The sequence below is a fragment of the Otolemur garnettii genome, unplaced genomic scaffold (assembly GCF_000181295.1).
Source record: "Otolemur garnettii isolate 467f Iridium unplaced genomic scaffold, OtoGar3 scaffold00002, whole genome shotgun sequence".
NCBI lineage: Eukaryota > Metazoa > Chordata > Mammalia > Primates > Galagidae > Otolemur > Otolemur garnettii.
The window spans coordinates 45,104,970-45,123,786 of NW_003852397.1; the positions used below are offsets into that span (position 1 = coordinate 45,104,970).

Sequence of the window (18,817 nt, forward strand, 5' to 3'; positions counted from 1 at the left end):
TGTTCTCATTTCCTATTGTCACTCATGTCTATCAGCAGAAAGGTGGCCATGGTGGCTCCAGTGAGAACCCCCTGGTGGGTTTATTTTTTGGTAAGCTGGTGTGAGGGGCCAGGGCCAGCCCTGCCTGCCCTGGGCTCCTGATGGTAGATCCCTGCCCTTTCTGGCCTGCCTCATCTCTTGCTTAGCTGGCCCCATTCTGAGGCCCCCAGGACACCATGCTAATTAGTGAGGAAGGCTTCCCTGATTGATACCCCAGTGATGTAGTCTGTATTTATATTTCTGCATAGTGACTAGACTGTGACCTCCATGAGCCATGCAGACCTGGAGCACACAGTATTTCATAATGAACACCACCAGCCTTTCTCAAACTTGCAAATCCCATAAATAACCTGGGGGAATGGTTATAATGTGACTCCTGAACCATGTACTGACTCAACTCTCCAGGAGAAAGACCTGGGTATCTGTTCCATTAACAAGCAACCACAATGGTTCTTCCTAGTAACTGGCAAGTTTGGCAACTTACACCAACTGAACACCTTAGGGGTTCAGACAAGTCATAAGCTCAAAATTACAATCTATGGGCTCAGGTATCCCTGAGCTTTCATGCTTCACTGCCAGGTACCCTTGCAGACACAAACTTCATGGGGACTGAGGCCCAAGGTCACAATAGAGGGCTACTAGTATACTGGGTCTCAGAATCCAGGTCTTCCAGACCCCAGCTCAGGTTATCTTCCTTCTCAAGAGTGGTGTCCTAGGAGCCTAAGAATGGGGCCAGTTGCATGAAAGATGAAGCAGCCTGAAGAGGGTAGAGATCAGGAGCCCGAGACAGGCAGGGTCAGCCTTGGTTCCTCACATCAGCTTCCTGGGAAACTAGAGTTCTCAGCGGAGTGGCTGTTATCATATTCCCACTGATGAACATGGGTGGGAATAGGAAATGAGAAGATGTGGGGATAAGGGTGGGCTGGGAGGGGAACAGTTGGGGGAGTCTGGGCACATAGGTCACATAAACCACTCTTGCCTGTTCCCTGGGCTTGCTTCCAGCTTCTCTACAGCAGCCAGCTCTAGGCCTCCACCTCTCACAAGAGGAAGCACCACAGTGGAACCACTTCCACCCTCCTTTTACCAAGATCCTGATGCTAACCCTTGAGCCACTCTTGTGTCCGCTTTCAAGGTGGTGGCGGTATCTAGTGCTGATCAATCAACTGGGCAGGACTGAGGCTCCTCCAGCTTCACTGGCTGCCCAATAATGGGGCAGGCAGCCAGGGAGGTGGGTAGCACAGAGGGGGCACAATTACTCTGTTCCAGGGTAAAAAATAATAATTTTGCATACAGATATCATTACTGCTTTCTAGAGTTATACTTTTAACACATGTGTATGAATAAAAGAATTAAAAACATGTCTATTTTAATACAGAATTAGTAATGCCCAAATATAATGTGCATCCTTAATTTTGTCCTCAAAAATTCGGGCAGAAAAGTACCCATTTATACAACAAAATATGGAAAATTGTATCTTAGGGAGCTCTATGGAAAGAGGAAACAGAACTGACTCACAAGACAGGGGAAGTATGATCACTAACAAGGCACGTATCTTTGGACATTGTTCAAATTCTACAGGAAATGAAAGAATCACATCAGATCACTTTTAGTTTCTTAGTATCATTAATTAAAAGACGTTTAATTAGTATATACTTAAGCATAAATGTTCACTGGAAAATTTCCTCATTTTTAAAGCCACCAACATAAAACACTTTTAGATGGGAAAGTATTTTATCAGCAACCATCTAACAATTCAGAAAATCTAACAGAAATCAGCAATAAGCTCAAAGAGATTGTCCCTGATGTTCAAAGTCCCTGTTTCTGGCCTATAAGCAGTTTGCCACAGTCTAAAGGCGGTAATGGGTTTGCTTCCCAATGTTATACAGGAGCTTCACATAACAATAACATAACAATAACCCATGGGATACAAAATCTTGGGAAACAATGTTCAAGGTACACAGGATCCTGTATGGTAGGACTTCTTAGAATTTTTAGTGCACTATAGCACATTGTTAATCTCTAAATGGGTGACCAATGTTAGGGAACTTAGATAATCTTTACCAATTCCATTTTACTGACCCAGTGTTTCTCATACTTCTTTGCCCCAGAATCTGTATTTCCCACAGGATCACCTGTTCTCAATGTAAATGGCTAGAATATTGGGGGGATATAGAAAGTCTAAAAGGCTTATAATGGAACTTGCTCCTGGAACCTAACACTAAACACTAGCTGAATTCACTAACTAAATACTTCAAAAAAACCCCAAAACAACCAAAAAACCCCAATCCTATTATGTCCTCATAGGATGCTGTTAAGACCTGTTACACCCTTCAGACAGTATAATAAAATATGCTTCACAAAAAGTACCATTTTAAATATATTTGTAAATAGAGGTAATGTGAACATCAATTTCTCTCCCTGACTTCTCTGCTTCCCATATTCAAGAGGACTCCAATCAACAACACTTCTGAAATAAGATTTAAAAGTACACATCCTACAATTTCAAGATTTTAACTTGCAATCCTTACAAACTGGTATTTCCACTCTTCATGTTCCTGGTTCATTTCTTTATTTTAATTGTGAGCCATTTTTACTTTGCAGCCTTACTCTATCCCTAACATATACCTGTGAAGGTGGGAATCATGTTTTAAATATTTCTTTTTCAATATTACTCCTTTCAACTCTTAAAAGTTTCTTTTCTCTCATATTTAATTTCGCCATCAGTTGAAGAAAAATGATTTCTAAAGTTTTTTCCACTTCTTAAAGGTAGTTTCTGTGATTTGCTTCCTCAGGATAGAGAAATCTAAGCTTTAATAAAAGCAGATTTATTCCCTAGCACCATCTAGTGGAAAAGAGTAATAATTAAGAACCAAAATTTGAACCGAATACACACAAATACTAAAAAGCACTACCTTTCTGGATTACTCTAATCATGTATTTTTAAAAAGCACTTATTTATTGAATACACTATTTGCTGGGTGCTATGCTAACTGCTTAACATACACTATTTTAACTTTCATGAAAAAAATAGGTACTTATTGTCTACTTTACAGAAAATGATGTTCCTAATGTTACACAGTTAATAAGCTATGATTCCATAGTATTGCTTCCTACTCTGTAATGAAATATCCATTATCTATACAAGCTACCAAATTATTTTAAGTAGAATATATACATTGACAACTATAATTCAGATTCAAGGTCATCTTTTTTTGATGCATTTTTTTTTTTAAAAGAGGCTTCTCAGTGTCTATTGTAACTGAGTTTGTGGAACCAGATGCTGAAAGCTTCTGAAGGAATTATGTTGTGTGGTAACAAGCTCAAAGCTGGGAAAATCAACTTCAGGTGTTAAGTAGGAAAAATAAATTTTTTTGACTCAAGCAGGCGTTGACAGTAATTTTTGTAGTACTTCCTCTTTATTAGGACTGTGAGTTCCACAGGAGGTTCTTATTGTCCAGTTCTGAGGAATAAACACATTTGGTCAAGGACAAAGCAGAATTTTATATTATTCTCAATTCCTAGCTCATTCTTTTCCAGGGGTCATCTTTCATTAAGAATACATTATAAAAGAGGTAAGTGTGAGCTCTAAGGACACTTGAGATTCAGTGCAAAACCTGGCTACCAGGGAAAGGAGTTTTACTTTCAGGCAGCGGCATCCCAGAGGAACAGGGAATAAGAAACTGTTCTTCAATAGTATTCAAATGCTCTGGTGAGCAAAATGATTGAGCTGAGGAACAATTACATGACTGGTTATACCTTAATTTGAAATCCATGAATGAATAAAATGGCTATTTCCTACAGAATACTAAGCTTTTCAATTTCTTGTAACAACTATTTAAAACTTAGCATTTGGTGCATTGCTTTCATACTCCCTTGCTTTGATATCATTACGTCTTTTATCCTTAGGTCTGTTATGACATTGGAAAACATATATCCAAGCTTGTTAGAACTGAAGGTAAAGTATTAGTAAATAGATTGGTGAGGACCTAAGAAGCATCTTATATTTTAGAGGATGACTTCAGCCTAACCATACTTTTAACAGTGTAGGTGGTTTTGATTTTTTTCCAATTCTTGAATTCTCAGTTCTTTGTCAATAGCTACAATCCCTAAAGTATTAAGTCATCTGCAATTAAGTGGGCTCTATAAAGTTTTCTTTGTTGTTAGGTTTTTTTAAAAAAAGAAATTAAAAAAGTTAAATTATCTCTTATGAAGTCTAAATTAATCAAATTATTAAATTAAATAAAATGGGAAACTTAAATCTGACTTCACTTTAAACTTTAAGGAAACAAGATAAGGAAACTGGAGGAAAGTGAGTTTGAGTTTTATAATAAAGAAACTACTAAGCTTTTTAAAATATATCTTTTTTAAAAAAACAAAATTATATAAATCTGGGATAAGATTACAAGTATACAGTGTGTCAAATTTTAGCAGACATGATTAAAGAGGAAGATAAACACGTATTTTTCAAGGACAGAGCATTACCTAAGTAGTTACAATTTATGTTAAATCTATTGTTTAATACAAAGCTTTAAATCTTAGAAATGATGCACAAAGAATACTGAATTTCTCAATTAAATAATTCTGTAGTACCGTTTGTTTGGCTTTTTGTAGTTCTATTTTGAGATCACTACATTCTTTTCTTATCAGTTCCAGCTCTTGTTCCAAACCATGAATCTTCAGGTCACAGCTCAATTTTTCCACCTCCCAGTTTGCTGAAGGCGGATTTAAATTCCTCATCACTACAGAAAGGATGGATATCAAAATTATTATCTTCACTTTCTACATTGATTGCAATTCTAAAAAGGTTATGCTGGTAAAATGTAGACAAAAGAAGAACTAGTATAATTACTTTCAAAGATCTATGCTACTGAGAATAAAAATTGAGCAATCTTATTTTAGAATATATTATTCACCTTATATTTGACTTTCTATATAAGTTAAAGTTCTAATCTGTCAGTCTCAAATTTTAAAAAATACTGCATTAAAATTGCAGAGATTAATAACTGTACTCAAGATTTAGACAGTGATAAAAATAATAAACTGAATAAACTGAGACTCAGCAAATCATTCCATCAAGTCCCCTCAGAATATGAACTCCGACCAACAAAGCTAAAACATGATCTCAAAACAATTTTACTGATAAACGTGACATTGTAGAAACTCAATATAACTGGCTACTACTTTGCCCTTGACTTAGTACTGTAGTCTCTCTACAAATAGCCCCAACTGGCTACCACAAGAGATCTTATCTCAAACTCTCAAAAGCTCATCAGGTTTACTCTAACCAGAATGTTAATGGCAGTGGAGTATTATCCATATCCCCCAGACCTAACTTTGCAATCCAACCTCTCCTTTGTACCTTTTAACAACCTTCAGACAGAAAAACAAAGTATTTAAAATTCTAACTACTCCATGACAGTAACTGTGGGCAAGATGTTCAAGAAGAGGGAAATACTAGGACATACCATTGGGGTAGAAGTGGTAACTTCTACTACTTTTTACTTTTGGGGTTCTATTTCTTTCTTCCTCTACTTCACCATGAACTAGTCCTGAATAAAACACATCAAATTTTCTCTAGGAAAACTATATAATTTATAGCTAAGGAAAAGTTAAAAGGAGTTGATAATGTGTGAAAGTAGAAAAGAAAAATTAACATAAGCCTAAACATTTTTAGATTTAAGGCTTAATCACATAGATGTAGAAAACTGATGATATAAAACATAAATGGAAAAATGTATTAATTCTGTTAGAATATTTATAACAAGTAAGTGGGCATACCCTGCTGAGTTTCCACCTCTGTCCTTAGCTGGAGGAGTTCTACTTCTTTAGATTGTAGCTGTTCATTCAATACTTTCAAAGATTCAGAGTTGTCTTTATTCTAGTTAAGCAGGGAAAATGCCAAATTACATCAAGAAAATTTATAGGTTGGTATTATATGAATTTTTAAATAAATATTGAAAAAATTCATTCTAGTCTTTAAAAACAAAGTAAGAAAATAAACTCAAGTGTCTTACTAATTTTTTTCCTACCATAGAGTATCATTTTTCTTTTTTAAAAAATGTAATGATAATTCTACCATGTTCTGATTTTTCAGAATAAGTTAATGGTGTCAGATGTATTTAAGTCCTAAACATCATCACATACCAAGTATTTACTTTGTACAGAAATAAGTTACAAATATTATTATTAAAAATTTCAGTTGTGCCTTTAGCATGTACATTCTAAAACTTTAATATAGTTAACTTCTGTCTAATTTTAAACCTCTTGAAAGACAAAACTAATCTGTAATATAAAGATGTCATTCTTTTCAAACTGACTTACCATTTTATCCAATTTGCTCTTCAAATTATCTCTATCAATGCAAACCTCTCGATATGCATGATAGGCCTTATTTACTTGTTCTCGTCCCACAGAACTTGTTTCTTCATCTAATCGAGCTCCAATAAGCTAACAGTATGAAATGAGAGAAGATTAAGAAAGTGTTAAGACAGACAGAAAAAAAAAATAAAGTCAGTCTTCTGATGGCTCTTCTGATCTCAACTTTTATAATAGAGAGATATAGCCAGAACTATAGTTAGGTGGACATTTCATTTTCATGCAATACATCTTTAATTAAGAAAGCAACAGATTGAAGAATATTTTTAAAAGCCTATTCTATGCTTTTACTTACTAGTATTTTAAATTTCATGGTGTATGTTTTACAATATATTAAACTATCACAATCACAACAGAGCACACCATTCTTTTGAAGTGCATAGCTGTTTAGTATCTAATTTCCGTCACTGGAAAAAGTAACAAATTAAGGCATAATTAATTTTTTAAGGAATAGATGTGTTAGTTCATTAAATCTTATATTATTCCAGAATAAGAATAAAATTGTCAGTTATAAAGTACAGAAATATTTCCAATGTTAACTATACACCAAATCATATTATTCTAATGAACTTTAAATAAATACAGCTAAAAGCTCCAAAATACTACCTTTTCTCACTCTATTCCAGTATGTTAAAAATTTACTTAATCAACATTAAGGTAAAAATAAATTCATTTGAGTGCAAAGAATTATGATTATTTTTTACAACTGACTTCTCCTTCTATTACTTCCCCCAATGAATCAAACTCTACCAAGCTCCATCCTTAAGTTTTCCTATATAGGATAATTCATTTCCTCTTTGCTAAGAATGCATCTCCTTTAGCCTTTGTGGAAGCTACTGCTTGTAAGATATAAATACACTGATCTGATGTGAAAAAATATAAACTAAACTTTAAAATTAAAAAATAAACAAACGGCAGAAGATTTTCCCAGCACAAAGCCAAGAAGATCTGGTGATTTATATTGAATGAGCTACTTTGCTCATATATTCTAACATTTAAGTGTGTGCTAGCACCTTGCATAAAAAGGTAGACAGAAAATAATTTATCAGGTAAAGACATTATTCCTATTATATATGTTAAAGAATAAAAGACAATGTGGAGGTAAAAAAGACTGCATTACTGCTGAAAACATTCAACACATGAGAATAGGCCAGGAGTGGTGGCTTGAGGCCTGTAATCCTAGCACTCTGGGAGGCCGAGGTGAGTGGACTGCTTAAAAATAAACACATATGAACAACATCCCAGAAGCTTAACTGACACTTAATTTTCTTTGTTAGCACATTACTTTTTTTTTAAACAGATTCGAAAATTCTGAATAAAAATACACACAGCTATGAAGGTAAGGCAATCTGAAAAAACAAGAAAGGAAAATATTTGAAACTTAACTTGTCCAAGTTGTTTAGTTCTCTATACAAATATTCACCAAGCCCATGGTATGTGAAATACAGTATAAGAGACCAGAATTTTGAGATTAGCATTTAGTTATTATCCTTGAAATTTAGTATAACCATGAAGACAAAAAAATTAAAATTTGAATTATTCCTTGTTATAAATTATAAAGATAAAGAGGGTATAAGATAAAAAAATTACCTTTTCTTCCAAAAATCTTATTCTTTTCTTTAACAATGAGTTCTCCTTTTCTGAATCCTTAAGTCGTTTTTTGATGTCTTCATATGCAGTGACAAGGGCAAAATGTGAAGCAACGGATTCATCTCCTGAATATACTGAAATTGGAGTCACTGTGTCTCTTCTATTGGCTTTTTCATGGTTCAGAATGCAGATATCATCTTCTACCAGTGTATCCATGACAGCTATTATTTAAAAGAAAAAAAAAATAGATGCAAACGTCTCACCAAATAAATGAGCAGGAAAAAAAGACATATTTAGAACAATGTGAATGTTGGGGCAATGTTTAAAAAACTCCCTTTTTGGCTGGGCACAGTGGCTCACGCCTAAAATCTTAGCTATCACTCTGGGAGGCCAGTAGGTGGATCACCTGAGCAGACAAAGACCAAAAATAGAAAAACTAGTGTGGCAGTGTGGCAGGCACCTTCCCAGCTATTGGTAAGTCTAAGGTAAGAGGATCACTCAAACCCAGATTTGACGTTGCTGTAAGCTATGACACCACAGCAAGACGGTGTTTCCCCAAAAATAAGACACTGTCTTTATTTGTTCTCAAAAAGACACACTAGGGCTTATTTTTAGGGGATGTCTTATTTTTATTAAGCACAATACAACAATCTACATTTATTCAAATACAGTTAAGTCATCTTCTGCTAGAACTTGACAGGGGAGCCAACCTTGTTGGTGGAGCTGGCACTAGTGATGCATGAACTCCTTTCCTCTAGCGGTTTGCATGTGCACAACAGGATGCCTGCAACCACAGTTACCATACCTGCACCTGCACAGGTGCGAAAGGCAGAGAAAGGAGCAGTGGCAGATAAAAGATATTCCAGACTTCCTCACTGCTCAGCGCCGAAATGCATAGTGCTGCATAGCCATGCCCATTGCTAGGTCTTATTATCAGGGTAGGGTTTATATTTAACAAATGCATAGAAATCCTGCTAGTGCTTATTTTGGGGGTAGGTCTTATTTTCAGGGAAACATGGTAGTTTCCAATATTATACATTTCCAAGAATTCTTTGAGTATAATTTATTATAATACATTATGCAAGTTTTAACTCATACTTTACTATATTTTTTCCAACCAGTAATTGGTAATATGTGTTGTGTATTACAACAGAAGACTAACAAATTGACAGGAGGGCCAACTGTATCACAGTACCATGCACTATACTCTATTACCTCATTTAATCATTCAAACAATTGTGAGGTAGGTGTCATCTACGTTTTATAAGCAGACCTTTACAAAGTGAAGTAATTTGCCCAATACAATCTAGAACATTAGCTATATCTGTTTCGTCCATCATTGTGTCCCCAATTCACCACTACATAAGTTGCTCAATAAATATTGATTACTGACTGAAGAGTAGATAGAGTAGGATTAAAATCATACTCTGACTGAAAAACCTAAGAGAAGAGGTCAGTTACTCTTATCATTTAATGGAAAATATACTTGCTCTGTATATCTACTTTTGCTTTTAGGTTCAGCATTATTTCCCCATCTGAGTTGTATTTTAAAAAAACAGGATGAAAGGAGAAATTGTGGCTGAAATCTTTTACAACCTCATGGGAAAAACAAAGCAACAGACATGTAGGAGAACCTAAAAAGTCCTTTAAAATATTGTTTTTTAGTTTAAAATAAAACAGTAAATACAGTATCTGAATTAAACTACCCACAGATTTCACATACATTAGTAATTATTGATCACTGGAAATTTTTTTCACTATCCCCTGCTTGAAATAAATTTGTTCACTTAACTAGTATCAGTTACTATACAAGAACATTACAGATGAAGAAACTGAAGTAGAAGTAATTTAAGTATTTTTTTCCAAAGTAACAAAGTAGAGAGTTGAAATGTAAACACAGGCAACCTAACTAGAGAACTTATGTTGTGGGGAGTTGGGGACACAATGATGAACAAAACAGATATAGCTAATGTTCTAGATTGTACTAGATTGTTTTGCTATGCCTGCTTTCTTCCAAAATATCTGATGTTCTTCCCTGTGTTAATTAATACCTATAAAATTTGTTTTGCTTTATTGCAAATGACATGGATACTAACAAAGGGTTTTGACTGTCCTTTTGGGTGTGGTTTTTTTGTCATTATATTTTTACTTTTCTAATTGTAATTAATAACTTCAAATAGATCTCAACCAAAGCCGGAGTTTCAAGTGTCTAAGTAATTTGTGTCCACCTAGGATTAAATGAAATGCAAAAATAAATATGCATACTGCATGCCTTGAGTAAGTAGGTGAAACCTGCCATCTAGTCAATTTTCAACAACATAAATTTAATATTTTTTTAATTACATAAGACAACTCCTACTATATAGTTAGAATCTTTCTGTTTATGAATGAAGTCCAGAAATAAGAATGAACTATGTTACCTACTATATACCAAAAAAGTGATAGACTTTCATAACCATAACTAACTGCTTCTGATGCAAGCTGCACTTTCTCCTAATAATAAAGAGTTCAAGGTTTCTTCCTCTAAAGACTTTTCCATCTCTGTATTCAACTCTATTTCAAAATAATAGCAAACATCAATCCTGCTGCTAGCTGAAATCATCATTCCTTCCTTGCTAATGTGAGTTATCCCCATGTTGCAAACTAAAAGTACACATATGTATCTCCATATAAAACTCTTACATGAATACACAATATCACACAAGTAGAATAAGCAGGCATGGCTAGTTAAGTGGTAGGATGCATTCTAGTTTAAGGAGAGGTAAATTGTGCCCATAGTAGACATGTGATTTAAGCCACTCAACCAAATGGGCAAGATGTATTCTACTTGAGTAATTTTTTTTTCTACAGATACCTGAAAACAAGCAATAGACATAAACTGCTCTACATAGTCAAAACAGATATCCCACAGTCTGAACACTTTAAGGATCAGAGCCTAGGTTCTTTTGCTTTATACAAAAGCAAACTAACTAGCTCAGCTGTGTGATTTTCTTGTTTGTTCATTTATCATGTTTTTCCCCCATAGAAAAATCAAGTATGACAGCTGTGCAGAAAAATAATTACAATGCTATAAAAGTAGGTGATATATTTGAAACAATAAAGAATCTATGGGATTAGGGGAAAGAGAAAAGAAGTGGTTTTCAAAAGCAATACCACAAAAGATCAAATGACTCTTAAACCTCTAATCTTAAGTGAAGATGGTTATTTTCATTGTATTGTACTTAAACCAGTGGTTCTGAACCTTTGGGTTGCGGCATTAGGAAGGTTGGAGAACCACTGAAACCTTTCAGTTTGCTAACTTCCAGTAAGGAGAACAAGTTCAAAGACCTTAGTACGGGGTGAAGGGTTGAGATGAGATCAGACAGACAGACAGGAAACAAACTGAGAAGGCTCTTTATGATAGATAGATTACTGATTTGTGAAATATTAAAAAGACAGACCTGGATATAATTAAAGAGTATGAAGAATACTTACATATATTTATTAAAAAAAATTCACAACCAAATGAACTTAGCATTGTGCCAAATGTTTAGCAATATTAACCCATTGAATTTTCATGACTGCCTCATAAGGTAGAAAATCGTATTAATCCCATTTCACAGAGGAGAAAACAGGAATATGGAAAGGTCATGAAGCTTAGCCAAGATTAGTTATGTAGCAGAAGCACCTGGATTTCAGAACCCGAGCTATTACTAATTTTCCCTCCCCAATAAAACTTTTATAGTTTCAAAACTTTACATTCATCAAGATCAGAAGGTTTGTAAGTAATTTAGATGGAAGGGAGTGTACTGATATAACAATGTCACATTTTATGCAAGATGATAATGAGTCATTTTTAGAAAGACAAAATGAGCAGACAGACGTAAGGTCATAATTATTTTATATATTTTTATCTGTTGACTTTTTTATTTACAAAGCATGAAAAAGTTGCCTTTGTGTAGTCTTTCTCTAAATATAAGAAAACATTATTTGCATAAAAATATTTTTTCAAGTTATACACCGTTTTTCTATATACTATAAACACTACCTGGAACACAGTGAAAGCAGCATGAAAGCAGCAGCAAGAGAAAAGAAATCCACTAGCACCACAGATATACGTCAGGTTTTGCTCCATTTAATAATAACTGTCATTTAAATTTGTTATAAAAATGAAAATTTTAATTTCTATCACTGAAAAAATAAATATGAAATCACCAAGTATCAGAATATTAATACTTATCATATTAGATGGTACAAACCAGAACTCTGGAGATTAAAAGCTGCAGGGCCTGGGAAATGAGATCTTAGAAAGGAACCAAATAAAACAAGGCAGATATCACATTATATTTACTACTATACCAAAGGGAATATTTTTAGCAAAGTAACAAAGTAGACTGCCTATCGCCTTTGTTTTTATTACATATGCAAGCAGCTTTCACCATTCTTTAAATTTATTTCTACAGAGAAGTAAAGGGAGCTGCAGTATATGCTTCACAATAAAGATTCAGTTTTACAAACTTTTCTTGTGAAGCAATATCTTTTTGTGTGTATCCAAATCAGCTGATCCATGAAGTTTGATTTTCTGGTACAATGGTAAATAGGTAGCTGGCTATTATTAATACTTAACAAATTAGACCAAGCTAGTTATAATATTTAACATTTGAGGAAACTTTCCTATACTTTATTTAATCTTATTTGCCATAATTTAAATTTTCGTAAAATAACATACCTATGTTTACATTAGTCTTTTAAAAAAATGACTGCCATAAGTATCATTATCAAAAATGAGAATTACCAAAAGATTAAACAGTATTTTAAACAGTGTAGCAAGAAATGATCACTTTCAAAACTTAAGGAATGTTAAATCATGTCCCCAAACAAAGCTAATCAATAAAACACACAAAATTCAATAAATATATTACACAGGGGCACACCAACCTTTTAAGAGGCTGGAGATGACCTACTACAGCAGTGTTTGACTAATGTGTAAGACTACTTTAGAAGTGCTTGGAGTTCCATTTAAAAATGTTGACAGCTAGGTTCTACCACAGATCTATGCAAATCAAAGCATCTAGTTTGAAAATCACAAACTTCATTTTCAATGAGCACCCAGAGTGATTTTAAGTCCCATTCCAAATTGACAATCACAAATCTGAGGAGAACAGAGCTAAGTAGCTACTACATGATTTACAGAATTTCAATGATAGCTAGCATAACTAGCATTCTTGAACATTTATAGGCATGGTTAGCTCTGCTGTGAATTGGTAAATTCTAAATTTTGCATGAAAATTTTGTTTTTAATATTAAAAGAAAATAATATCCCATTTATCCTCATTTCATCACAATATTGTATTATATACATGTATAGCATATTTATAGGCAAATGTATCTGTAAGGAGTCATACAATCATTTTATACATTGGGCAATTAAATTTTCTTTCTTCTTAGGGGTTATGTAATAAAATTAGAAAGGGTTAGGCCAGGGACTGTGGTTCATGCCTATAATCTTAGCACTCTGGGAGCCAAGGCCAATGGATTGCTTGAGCTCAGGAGTTCAAGACCAGCCTGAACCAGAGCCAGACCCCCATCTCCACTAAAAACAAAAACCTAGCTGGGCATGGTGGCACCTATCTGTAGTCCCAGCTACTTGGGAGGCTGCGGCAGAAGGATCGCTTGAACCCAGGAGTTTCAGGGTGTTATAAGCTAGGCCAATGGCCAGGTACTCTACCCAGGGCAACAAAGTGAGACTATGCCTTAAAAAAAAAAAAAAAAAGAGAGAGAGAAAGAATTGAGGTAAAAGATGTTGATAACTGTTGTTGAGAACTGAATTTCCTAAAAATAATAATGGAGAAAGAAAGTTAGATAAGGCAGACAGAATGCCTGAAGCTTGGGTAAAAATAGAAGATCTTAAATTTCAGCTTTTATTACAATCAACACTGAGTGGACTCTCAGTTCTTCACATACTACATAATTGGGTTTTGGAATTGTAGAAAACGTATCTTCTAACACCAGATTGGTCTTTTCCCTAAGAATAAATATAATTATCCTGTCATATTTCATCATCATTGTATCTACCATTTATTAACCACTTACCTAATCACATACCATATGCCAGGCACTAATGATTTTACATGCCATGCACTTTTCTATTTTTTATGTAGGTACTATTATCTTGGTTTATGAACAAAGTCTTAAATATCTTATCTATAGCTATATAACTAGTTAGCGGCAAAGCTAGGATATAAATCCAGATAAGCTGCTTTTTAAAAATCTATGCTTTTAATAATATTCTAAGATGCAACACAAAATGCTAATTTTCCTAATAAGAACCTGGATGAGGCAGACCTCTATGGTAGAAAGAATACTGGCCCAGGATTCAGAAACCCAGATTCTAGTCTCTAATTTGCCACCCTAATGATAGGTAGCTTAGGTCTCTTCTTAATCCAAATAAAGAAAGGCAACCTAACCAAATGGGAATTCACATTTATGACAGATACTGAGTAAAGGATATAGTACAAATTATCACCTAAATTCCATACCAAACTTGGCAAGGAAGGTATTATCACCACCACAGATGAGGAAATCAAAGTTCATTGGTAAAGTAAACCTGACTATAATTATACTAGCAGTATGAGACATTTGGTCTACAGGACCAAGGCTTATATGGTAGGCTTTTTCCTCTATTCCACATTGCTCTTGAAGTGAATCTTATTTAGGATTTCCATGTCCTTTTTATCTCTGAGAAGGCTAGGATATTCTTGAACCCACTTCACATAATCAGTCTAGATACCTGGAGGATTAAATTTTAGAAGATGGATAGACTAACACATACTCCTCTTTCCCTATTTGTAATGAAATAATCAGGGGTAGAAATGGCGTAACTATTTTACAAAGAAGGGATCATCAAGTGCCTCTTTTCAGGATACTATTGCATAATCTATGTCCCTTTGCAATCAAATGCCCAATAATTCAGTGTATCTAAAAAGGCACTCAGCACAAGGTACTCAGTACATACAGTATGAAAAAGTCCATTTTCATTTTTATGACCCTTACGAATTATCCCACTAACTCCATTAGTTCAGCAATCAGTTTTTGGGACCCGGGAATTCTAAGACCCTTTCTGGGATAGCACAGGTATCATAAGAAGTTTATGTCTTTCCAATCCTTTTATAAAGTGATATATCGCAATGAAAGTTAACACCTATTATGCATTAAATGTTACTGGCGTTAATAATTATTTTTTAATAGTAATAATACAACCATAATCCGACTTAGAATGTATAAGCACAACATAGGAAAAATACATCATACTGGTTCTATTACTTTCAGGGGTCCTCAAACTTTTTAAACCGGGGGTCTGTTCACTGTCCCTCAGACTGTTGCAGGGCTGGACTGCGGGCCCTGGGAGGAGTCAGCTGCTAAGCAGGACAGGCAGCGGAGGCAAAAACACCCGGCGGGCTGCATGTGGCCCACAGGCCGTAGTTTGAGAACGCCTGTCAGATTATTAAAAACTTCCTATCATTTCACTTACTAATCATGCTATGTTCTATGTTGGTAAATAATAGTAACTAAGCGTCCATGCAAAGCAGTGTGCTTCACCTTTAGGGGAATGATCTCATTTGTTCTTCAAAAGAATTCATTAACTCTATTTAACATCTTGGAGGTGGGTTGAGACTCTCCTCACTTGACAGGTGGAGGAACTGAGACATGCAACGGTTAGAAAGTGAGACAACGACAAATGAAAATCAGGCAGCTGACTCCAGAGCCACATAACCCTTAGAAATTGTGCTCGGATGCCTTGGAGAGTATTTCTCCAATTTTGGAAATAGGGAAAATGAGGAAGAATTTTAGCCTCTGACCCAATTTAAGTGGAAAATCACTCACATACTAAAGTTCTTACCTAAATGATTAACATTTCACATTACACTATGCTATCTCTTTAATATTAAAGCTTTACATTTGCATATGACGTTGCACTAATTTTTTTTAACCATTCTGTAAAGGATGCACCATTCCCATTTTACAGAAGATAGATTGATCACAACAGATTGGGCAATACAATATAGAGTTTTTAGAGATCTGAAATTTAAGTTATGTCTTTCAAATCTTGTTCAATCCAATCTAAAATTCCAATAATAAAAAAGGAAGTGTCTTCTATGCTTAATGAGTAAGTTTCAATTTTAATCCTGGTACGCCTGTATCTTTGATCACCTTAGCACTTAGCTTATTTCCAATATATTCTGTTGCATGTGTACTTTATCTCACTTTTGAACATTCGAGTTTCTTGTGTGTCTGGACAAGGGTGTTAGTTTGCCTTTCATGTAATCACTCAACAAATCAAATAACTGAAAACCGGAATGAATACCGTACTCAGGTCGGACATTGGAGAAATGACGACTACCCTCAATAAAATATAGACAAAGGGTAGATAATCTCTGCTCGGACGCCCCACACAATACCGTCCTAGCCACAGGTCCCCCTTTCCTTTCCAATATAAAGTCGTCTCAATGAATGGGGAAAATATCCCCCAAAGCTGAAGGCGCCTCAGGAAATCAGAGCACAGAAGGAAAATGAGTAATGGGGGGGAAAACAGAGTGAAGGACCAAGAAGGGCCAAGAACAGCTGGGGTGTGGAGGAGGCAGGGGCAGGAGATGCCCGGGGGTGGGCCGCTCCCCAAAGGAGGAAGCGCAGAAGCGGTGAAAGCAAAATGACGTGTCTCTTCACACCAGTAACAACCGCGGAGGTTGGTCCCGGCATTACCCTCACCCCCATTCTCCTCTCGGCCCAAGCGAGTCACTCACCCCTAAGTCAGGCTACGTAGGGCCGCCCCCAGGGCCGCCGAGTTTCGATTCCCTAGTGTTTGGGAAAGGACCGAAACCAAACCGGGTCGCCAGGGGTCACCAAGGGCTTCCGGTTTCCTCGAAGACGCTGCCGCTTCCCCAGCGAAGGCAATCGCCGCAGGTGCGCCTTGGAGGCATTCCCATTTCTTCAGTCTCGGCTGCGCCACGCCCGGCGCAGCCCTGTCCTTCGGCAGTGGCCCTGGAGGCTCTGGAAGGAGGGCCGAGGCCGAGCAGTCTCGGGAGAAGGCCCGTTACCCAGCAACACGCGCGCGAGACCCAGGCCTGCCGGCGCTGGCGGCCTTGTCAGGACCCACACGGCCCGGCGGCCGAGTCGAGCACCGTAGAGGGGAAGCGTTGTCGAACGGGCTAGAAGGGTGGACAAGCAGCTTACTGCCGGAAAAGCGGTTGCCGCTGTCCTTGGGCTCGGCGCCAGGGCAGCGCGAGGAAACCGGAAGTGAGGCCGAGGGACCTGGGAAGGCGTTCACGAAGCCGGTGGCGCGGGGGGGCGGGGCGGGACTAGGCGGCGGACTACCTGTCCCGTGAGTCTCCGCGGCGGACAGGGCGGGGCAGGGCGGGGCCGCGGCGACGCGAGGAGGCCAGGGCCGACTGTTGTTGGGTAAGAGCGTTACCGCCACTGTGGCGGTTGGGCCGAGGGCCGCGGTCAGGGGCGCCCTCTAGTGCGTCCTTTTCTCTCAGTGTCCGCTTAGGGGTTCCCGCGCATGGGGTGCTTACTTGTTGGGCTTAGCACCCTTGCCGGTTTACGGCGCTGTAGCTGTCGTGGCTGGGAACTAAGAGGCCTGTTAGACGCGCGGTTGCGGGAAGCGGTTTTACGCCCGGTAGGTAGCCTCTGTATTCTGGGCGCATTGCGATCCTTCAGGCAATCGTTTGAAGAACAAACTATGCGAATAGCTCGAGGTTCCATAGTTACAGACTGAAACTCGAGTTGCAGTACACTGTTCAGTTTACCAAATGAGAGGGAAAAATTGGCAAGGCTTTATGATTGTACTTGGCATCTTTCGACTTGCCACCAACTTTGGTAATTTTTGGATAATAGTCCTGCGCTGTGGAGTCAGGAATAGATGAATTCCCGAATCGTGACTCTTTGGGGATCTCAGCCAAATGCAACCCTGTAGCTCTAGGCTACTACTGGTTAAACAGACGAATAAACTAGAGAACAATAGTCATAGGAAATTTATCCTCATTAAACGCCAGTTTGCAAAACTAAGATTCCTCACCTCTTCGTAAGGTAGTAGTTTATCAACTGCGTGTTTCACTGTCAGCCCAACGTCAGCGCAAAGATGTTTACTCAAGGGCTTACTTGAAAATATTTTTATATTGTTGTGAATCCTTTCTTTTTTTGGTTTAGATTTCAGTGAAAATTTGCAGCTGTTACCAAAAAGACTACAACTTAAAGTTACTTATTTTTCAAAATATTTAAAAATCTGTATCAATGTAATCATTTAGAAAGGAGATGCATTCACTTCAGTTTTTTGCGCTGGAGTATGAAAAAGCATTATTTTTAGTAGTTTGAGGAAGAACCGATTCTTAACTATTTTGATTGCTTTCGCGGTACACTTCACGAATTTTCCCTTTAAAAGCTAACTTTCAGGAGGCATGTTTTGGCCAGTAAAATTTTAAAGAATGTTAACAAAATCGGTTGAGGCATCCTAAGGCAAGAGAAATAAGGTGATAATCTAGCTTTAAATTTGAAGATGTAGAAATATTTTCAATTTTTTGAATCTTCATTTACAATTTACAATAATTTGAGAATTGTTAAAAAGACAGAGAAATTGATTTTTATCTTTTCTCTCAGGAAATATAAACAGATAATGGCATAATTTAGTATTTTGAAGTTTATTTGGTAAGAGTCTGTTTTTGTTTTAAAATACATGCTTCTGGATTATAACTATTTATAAATTGGTTTATTAACAAAGCATTTTCTTGACTAAGATGTCTGTTGTATTATTTTAGTCAAAACTATCTTATTTTTTCTT

The 18,817-nt window shown here is 36.5% G+C and overlaps 1 protein-coding gene across 1 annotated transcript in view; it reads right to left on the minus strand.

Annotated features, from left to right (window-relative positions):
* Positions 1-17,264, minus strand: part of AZI2 (5-azacytidine induced 2) — a 28,499-nt gene extending 11,235 nt beyond the window's left edge. The window contains exons 1-5 of the mRNA XM_012806360.2: positions 16,785-17,264; positions 8,005-8,225; positions 6,361-6,486; positions 5,818-5,917; positions 4,630-4,778 (exon numbers count right to left, since the gene is read on the minus strand). Of these exons, the coding sequence (XP_012661814.1) occupies positions 4,630-4,778; positions 5,818-5,917; positions 6,361-6,486; positions 8,005-8,220 (591 nt within the window). The 5' untranslated portion in view covers positions 8,221-8,225; positions 16,785-17,264. The remainder of the gene's footprint in view (positions 1-4,629; positions 4,779-5,817; positions 5,918-6,360; positions 6,487-8,004; positions 8,226-16,784) is intronic.
* Between the last annotated feature and the right edge of the window lie 1,553 nt (positions 17,265-18,817).